Here is an 8,255-nt window from a genome sequence, read left to right as displayed (position 1 = left end):
ACCCACATGTTTTTGAAAATGCGTTCTGTTTATCACGTACGAAAGCTCCGGCTTGATTTTATTGGATACTTAGAGAAAAACATCTATAAGAGACAGGATTTGTTCCAACCGTGAGTTGACCAGGTTTGAATTCAGACGTTTATTGGGACTTTGGAATTTTCGTTCCATGCGCAAAATTTTTTGCGACAATATGCCTCTCACATGGCAAGCCAAAGTTGCCTAATGTCGACAGAAGAATAATGGACATTCTAAACAGATAAACAACGATTTATTCTGGAAGACTGCCTTTGCAACAACATTCTGATGGAGGATCGCATAAGGTATAGAAGTATTTATGATGTTCATTTCGTAATTTTTTGTGTTTTAATGTTGGTCTATAAGGCGGAGATATTGTAGGGAGCTGTCTACAATAATTGCATGCTGTATGTTGTACTAAAGTATTTAGAAAAATCTACACGCGTTGATTAAAGAACCAGGTGTATTTTTCTTTGCTGTACTACATGTATTTTTTTAGTAAAGTTTATGATGAGTTTCTTTGGGTTAGATTAGGTGACTGTCCAAAATATCTCCGGAACAATTTGGTGCATTGTGGCTACGTATTCACAATGTAAAAACACATTGTACCTCTAAATATGCACATTTTCGAAACAAAAATAAATTGTAATTGTATAACATGATGATATAAGAACTGGTCCATGCTTGATGCAGTTTTTAGAAGGGTTAGTGATTAATTTTATCTCTATTTTGTCGGTTTTGTGAAAAGCTACTTTGGCGGTGGAAAATGGTGAAAACATGCGTTGTGTGTTTTGGCTATTGTGGTGAGCTAATTATAAACTATATATTGTCGTTTTCGCTGTACAAACATTTTATAAAATGAAAATGATGGCTATCACAGATGTTTAATTCATTTTGCTGTATTGGACTTGTGATTTCATGAAATATCATTAGTGATATCCCTGTCGCGTTAGGCTAGGCTATGCTAGTCAGGTTTTTGATCATAATAAAACAATGAGAAGCTGCCCTAAACAACAGTATCAAGGTATATTGACATTAGAGAAAGGCATAAGATAATCACAGGTGGTTGATTGGGAGAGCTAAAACAACAACAGGTGAGACATACAACCAGGTAAACAGTAAGACAACAAAACGGGTAAATGGCGTGATGGGCAGGAGGTCAGTTAGCTACACAGGCTGAAGTTTTGAGGCTGGGGCGACAGATAAACAAAATGAAGTAGCGTGTTAATGAACGGTCGCTGCAGGCATAGCTGTGGTACCGAGATGATGCAGATTGGACCCGAACCGCACCAGTCAAGATGTTTTTTTCACTCAATTGTCCAGGGTTGATGAGGGTGTGCCCACTGGAGCCCGCTTCTTCTGTTGTTAGATGATAGGAGTGGAAGCCGTGAAGGTTGTCTGCTGGCAATAATAACATCCGTGACAAGGATGACAAGTTTGCACAGCTTCCGGAATGCGCAGTTCTGCACAAACTTGTTGTGCTGTGGGATTTTCGTCTGTTTGTGGCCTGCTGTTAGTGTGCACGACTCTTGCCATTCCGTTCGACCTCTTTCATCAACAAGCTGTGTTCGCCCCCACAGGACTGCTGCTGACTGGATGTTTGTCGCACCATTCTCTGTAAACCCTCGACACTGTTGTGTGTGAAAAGCCCAGGAGGCTGCTAGCTATACTAGAACCCTACCACCCCTGGTTGGGTAGTAACTACCCTACACCTCCCCTGGTTGGAGTATACTACCTACCACCCCTCCCCTGGTTGGAGTATACACCCTACCACCTCCCCTGGTTGGAGTATACTACCCTAACCACCCCTCCCCTGGTTGGAGTATACTACCCTACCATCCCTCCCTGGTGAGTATACTACCTACCACCCGTCCCCTGGTTGGAGTATACTACCCTACCCCCCCCTCGGTTGGAGTATACTACCCCTAACACCCCTCCCCTGGTTGGAGTATACTACCCTACCACCCTTCCCTGGTTGGAGTATACTACCCTACCACACCCTCCCCTGGTTGGAGTATACTACCCTACACCCTCCCCTGGTTGGAGTAACAACAGACAACAATACATCTACTGCTACATACAGCTATTTTCACTCACATCACACGGACCTGTAAATAATATTATACATTTATTGCCCAATTTCCCTCTCAAATGTCTGGATTTCCACCCACAGCGGCCAAGCCTACCATCATTGTTGATCTGAACTCCAACCTCCGATGTCCACAGAAACCCACCTTTTCCAGTATAACGGCGTTTTGCTATTTCATGCAATACATGTCTCCATTTTACTGTGATGTCATATGAGGGTCCTGAACCTCCCCTATTGTAACATTCTACCATATTGCCCTAAAAATCAATACTTACCCCAGAGTATAATGAAGTTACCATTGACGGATCGTGGTTTTTCAGATCCCTTAACAATAGTTTGCAGGTCCATCTGACCCTGATAATATGACGCCACAACCATTCTGGACCTGACTCCAAAGCGAGCCACCGATGGCACATCAGAAAATATGTTCTATTGATTCTGTTTTCCTCATGGCAGAGTCTGCACTGGGCTGACTGTTCTATTGATTCTGTTTCCTCGTGGCAGAGTCTGCACTGGGCTTACTGTTCTATGCCCCATATATTGAGCATTCTTTCTGTAACAAGTATTTTGTATAATAGCTTATACCGAAGCGAACGGGATTGCAGTGTCAATAGTTGTATATGTCAGTTCATAGACCCGATGCCAAGGTATTGGGACATCAAAAACCTGTTCCCAAATTACTTGCATTTTATACCATATTGCTGTCAAACCTTTTGACTAAGTGAAACTGATACATTTTTCAATTTATATTAATAATTTTAAGCCATTTCTGATTTTTAATGGGAGAAAACTAGACAAAGTGTTTAATTTCTTAAGTAATTGCCTCTTCCAATTTTGTGGCAGAGCCACAATGAGTTGGTTATAATCTTGTATTGAGTACACACCTCCATACGCTGTTGTTAGTTATGTGACATCATTTGACCTTTCTTGTTTACAATGTCCTTCATAGATATTATACACATTTTTTACAATAAAAGTATTTTTTTAAATCTATCAGTACATTGGAGTTGAGCCATATTATTTGCTGTAATATTAGATCTGCCTTATCTGGAGGATGACATTGTAGGCAACTCTGTAAGACTTCATTTAAAAAGGAGGATACTTTAAGCAGGGGTCCATTGTCAATCCACCCAAAATGTACAGTTTTATTCTGAAAAAGGCTTCTCTCTTGTGTGTATCCGTTGGTGTGATTTTAAGCTGCCCTGTCGAGAGAAACTCTTTCCACAGTCAGAGCAGGAGTAAGGCTTCTCTCCTGTATGTATAGGTTGGTGTGATTTTAAGCTGCTCTGTAGAGAGAAATTCTTCCCACAGTCAGAGCAGAAGTAAGACTTCTGTCCTGTATGTATTAGCTTGTGACAGTTTAAGGTATTCAATCGGGAAAAAGTCCTTCCACAGTCAGAGCAGAAGTAAGGCTTCTCTCCTGTGTGTGTTCTCTGATGAACGTTTATTGCAGATGATGTTGTGAAGCACTTCCCACAGTAAGAGCAGGAGTACGGCTTCTCTCCTGTATGTGTACGCTGGTGTGATTTTAAGCTGCTCTGTTGAGAGAAACTCTTTCCACAGTCAGAGCAGAAGTAAGGCTTCTCTCCTGTATGTATACGTTGGTGTGCATTTAAATGGACCAGTTGAGAAATGTCTTCCCACAGTCAGAGCAGGAATATGGCTTCTCTCCTGTATGTATACGTTTGTGTGTTTTTAAGGTATCCAATCCGGAGAAACTGACCCACATGCAGAGCAGGAGTAAGGCTTCTCTCCTTTATGTATACGTTGATGTGTTTTTAAATTGCTCTGTTGAGAGAAACTTTTTCCAACATTCGGAGCAGGAGTAAGGCGTCTTTCCTGTGTGTGTTCTCTGATGAACTGTCAGAGACCTTGATGTTTTGAAGCTTTTTCCACAGTCAGTACAGGAATACAGACTCTCTCCTGTGTGTATTTTTAGGTGCATTTCTAGTTTTGATAGAATTTGGAAAATCTCCCCACAATGTGGGCAGAGGTGAGACCCTCTTAGCTCTGTGATCTTCCTGCTGTTGTTCTCTGGATGTAGAGAATGTCTCAACACGGTCTCCTGTGTGAACAACATCAGAAGAAACCAGTCAGGTGGTGAGATATACATATGACTTCATATCAGTAGGCTGTTCAATACAAAAGGGAATAAAACTATTTCTAAAAGTGGATAAGAGTTGAAGGCAAAAAGGGGCAAAAGGAGTGAAAATTATGAGCCATATCATCCTCTACTCACTATCACAAGTTAGCAACCACCAGGGTTGGGTCAATTCCATTTCTATTGAGTTCATTCAGAAAGCAAACCATATTCCAATTCCAAATGTTCCTCTTTTCAAAGGATGATGATAACTGTCATTTCAGTGTTCAATTAACCGGAATTGAATTTTTAAAAATGCTGGCAATACTGGTATCAACCATGCAAGTCTGAGTAGCATGAAATAACATCTACCTTCTCATTGAAACAGTTCATCATGAAACAGTTCTACAGTAACTTTTCATACACAGTGGAAAGTTGGAATGAAAAACAAGCTTTGTTGTGCAGTCTGGAGTTTCTCAGGGATGTGATGTCAGAATGACAGAATTCAACCTAGCAGTAGACTGGGTCATAACTTATGGAGGTCTAATTTATTAAGATAACTTATAGATAGATAGAACCTGCTGTTACCATGAATAACAGTTGTCCCAATCTTCTCCTCCTCTTCTTCATCTTAATGTTGACATTCAGCTCCAGTGTTTGACTGCAGTCTTCCAGCTTCACTGATGCCATCTCTGGATCCTGCAGTTCAAACTGGGCTCCACTTTACAATCAGGACCCAGTGACTGTAGGTTTCTACTCAGTGTGGAAGGAGAGAGGCAGGCTGGGTTTGTCCTCACTGTTGATGTTACCGCCCTCAGACTTAATCTGAGTCGGCCAGTGTAATAAAGAGAAACGGACACTAAAGTTATTTTCTTGACAGTTCTGCGCATTCTTTATTCTCTAAAATATATATTACATTTTTCTTGTTAAATTATCTCATTTCAACAGATCAGGTAGCTAAACATTGAAAACAAAAACTGAATTCACATTAGACACACATACTTTAAATTACACAACGTAAGTGCACTTAACCTACAGTAGAATTTCCTAAATTAATATAAATGACTCAAAAAAACATTTTGTACCAAGCGTGGCAGTATGTTTTAGGCAGCACTATGTACTATTTTCCTGAATAACCTTGTCTTCACCGTATTATTTCACTCACACCCAATGGTTAGTGTCGGGAAAAAAGTACTCAATTGTTATATTTCAGTAAAAGTAAAAAGTAACTGCTATACATCAAATTCCTTATATTAAAGCTACAATATGTAACTTTTTWGGCAACCTGACCAAATGCACATAGAAATGTGAGTTATAGATCTGTCAGTCTCATTGAAAGCAAGTCTAAGAAGCGGTAGATATGTTCTATGTGTGATATTTCTATGCTTCCCCTTCCTAAGTTTAGTTGTTGTCTTTTACTTTTGGTTTTGTACACCTGAATAGAGGATAACTACAGCGCATTCGGAAAGTATTCAGACCCCTTGACTTTTTCCACATTGTTACGTTACAGCCTTATTCAAAAATGGATTAAATAAAAATGTTTTCCTCATCAATCTACACACAATACCCAATATTAAAAAGCGAAAACGGGTTTAGACATTTTTGCAAATGTATTAAAAACAAACTAACATTTTACATAAGTATTCAATCTGACAGAGCTCCAGAGTTCCTCTGTGGCGATGGGAGAAACTCCCCAAATACAGGTGTGCCAAGCTTGTAGCGTCATACCCAAGAAGAATCAAGGCTGTAATCGCTGCCAAAGGTGCTTCAACAAAGTACTGAGTAAAGGGTCTGAATACTTATGTAAATGTGGTATTTCAATTTTTACTTTGTCATTATGGGGTATTGTGTGTAGATTGATGAGGGGGAAAAAACAATTTAATCAATTTTAGAATAAAGCTGTAATGTAATAAAATGTGGGAAAATTAAAGGGGTCTGAACACTTTCCGAATGCACTGTACAATATTTGTGGTTATGGAAAAGTTATTTCACAGCGGTTTAGATGGTACAATGATTCTCCACACCGCTTGTTTTGTCCCAAACTGAAATGATCCGTATTATTCAAATTCATGCAACCAGGAAATGGAAGAGGGATTTCTGCATCACGCATCTTTAAGCAAACCAGACTGTTTTGATGTATTTATGGACGCCAGGGCACACTCCAACACTCAGACATCATTTACAAACGCAATATTTGCGTTTAGTGAGTCTGAGATCAGAGGCAGTAGGGATGGCAACGCGTGATTTGGACCATATGCTCTCCTGCCTGAGCATTCGAAATGTAACAAGTACTTTTGGGAGTCAGTAAAAATGTATGGGAGTAAAAGTACATATATTCTTTAGGAATGTAGTGGAGTAAAAGTTGCCAGGAAATATCAATAGTTAACTAAACTCAGCAACAACAAAAAAACGGCCCTTTTTCAGGACCCGGTCTTTCAAAGATAATTCATAAAAATCCAAATAACTTCACAGATCTTTATTGTAAATGAAGATGCTTGGTCAATGAACCATAAACAATTAATGAACATGCACCTGTGGAACGGTCCTTAAGACACTAACAGCTACAGACGGTAGGCAATTAAGGTTACAGTTTATGAAAACTAGGACACTAAATAGGCCTTTCCACTGACTGAAAAACACCAAAGGAAAGATGCCCAGGGTCCCTGCTCATCTGCATGAACGTGCCGTAGGCATGCTGCAAGGAGGCATGAGGACTGCAGATGTGGCCAGGGCAATAAATTGCATCGTCCGTACTGTGTACTGTGAGATGCCTTACACGTTAAGTTTGCTGAAAATAAACGCAGTTGACAGTGAGGACGTTTCTTTTTTTTTGTTGCTGAGTTTAGTTAAAAGGAGAAGTTTCCTATTTTAGGGGAGACCGGGGATGGTTGTAACACAGGATAATTGTAACACTTAATATCGTCAAGCAGGAACAAGCTAAAATCATGTGACTCACTGTGCACATGCTCAGTTTGGTCCTCAACCCTCATGTGAAGAAGCAAGACCCTTATTGAAAAACAAAATATGAGTTTGAAGTAAGAAAGACATTTTTGGGGCAAAATTTGTTTTTGTGACGGCATCACCTRCTTTGTAGTTAGATTCACCAAACTTATTTCAGGTTTATAACCAGTTTGTGTAGATATGGGGCGGCAAGTAGCCTRGTGGTTAGAGCGTTGGACTAGTAACCGAAAGGTTGCAAGATCTAATCCCCGAGCTGACAAGGTAAAATTCTGCCGTTCTGCCCCAAATTCTTATTTTCATTGAAAATAAGAATTTGTTCTTAACTGACTTTCCTAGTTAAATAAAAAATAAATATAGATTTTATGCAAGTTAGCAATGCTAAAGTTTAAACATGTAGCTAAAATTGAAGCTAACTAATGGCTGCAAGCATCAGGGTTAGTTGTAACAAGCCTAATGAGGTCTGGGTGCAGTGCAGGGAATACAAATGATGGGCCCACCAAGCCTGTACCCCAGGACTACCATACCACTGTCTAAACTGTGACTGAGTTAACATGTCCAACATTCACTCACACCCCTGCTCTCTCTCAAATTCACTCACACCACACACATTCAGTTAAATGCAGATGTTAAATTGTCAGATGATGTTGTTTAGTTGAGAAGGGACAGTTAATGGAGTGTCAAAATAAGAAACATTTTCTGATTTGTATTATGACTTATTTCTGCTAGACAATGTTAAACATGTTGTTCTCATGTTCCCAATAAAGGCTTTCAATATCTTGTTGCATGTCATGATTTTAGCACTATGTCAAACTGTTACATGTCAACCCAAGGCCTGTTACAACTGACCTGGGAGGTGGGGGAATTTGGAACATTTCACCCCAAGGCCTTTTACAACTGACCCGGGAGGTGGGGGAATTTGGAACATTTCACCCCAAGGCCTGTTACAACTGACCCGGTAGGTGGGGGAATTTGGAATATTTCATCCCAAGGCCTGTTACAACTGACCCGGGAGGTAGGGGAATTTGGAACATTTCACCCCAAGGCCTGTTACAACTGACCCGGGAGGTGGGGGAATTTGGAACATTTCACCCCAAGGCCTGTTACAACTGA

General features: G+C 40.1%; 1 protein-coding gene across 1 annotated transcript in view; it reads right to left on the bottom strand.

Moving 5' to 3' along the window:
* Positions 1-2,857: 2,857 nt before the first annotated feature.
* LOC112078019 (zinc finger protein 879-like) overlaps positions 2,858-8,255 on the bottom strand; it is a 9,351-nt gene continuing 3,953 nt past the window's right edge. The window contains 5 exon segments of the mRNA XM_070441916.1: positions 2,858-3,728; positions 3,731-3,826; positions 3,829-3,913; positions 3,915-4,169; positions 4,773-5,009. Of these exon segments, the coding sequence (XP_070298017.1) occupies positions 3,250-3,728; positions 3,731-3,826; positions 3,829-3,913; positions 3,915-4,169; positions 4,773-4,874 (1,017 nt within the window). The 5' untranslated portion in view covers positions 4,875-5,009 and the 3' untranslated portion in view covers positions 2,858-3,249.

Source organism: Salvelinus sp. IW2-2015, unplaced genomic scaffold, assembly GCF_002910315.2.
Source record: "Salvelinus sp. IW2-2015 unplaced genomic scaffold, ASM291031v2 Un_scaffold5159, whole genome shotgun sequence".
Taxonomy (NCBI): Eukaryota; Metazoa; Chordata; class Actinopteri; order Salmoniformes; family Salmonidae; genus Salvelinus; species Salvelinus sp. IW2-2015.
This window is presented reverse-complemented; position numbering and strand designations above follow the sequence as displayed.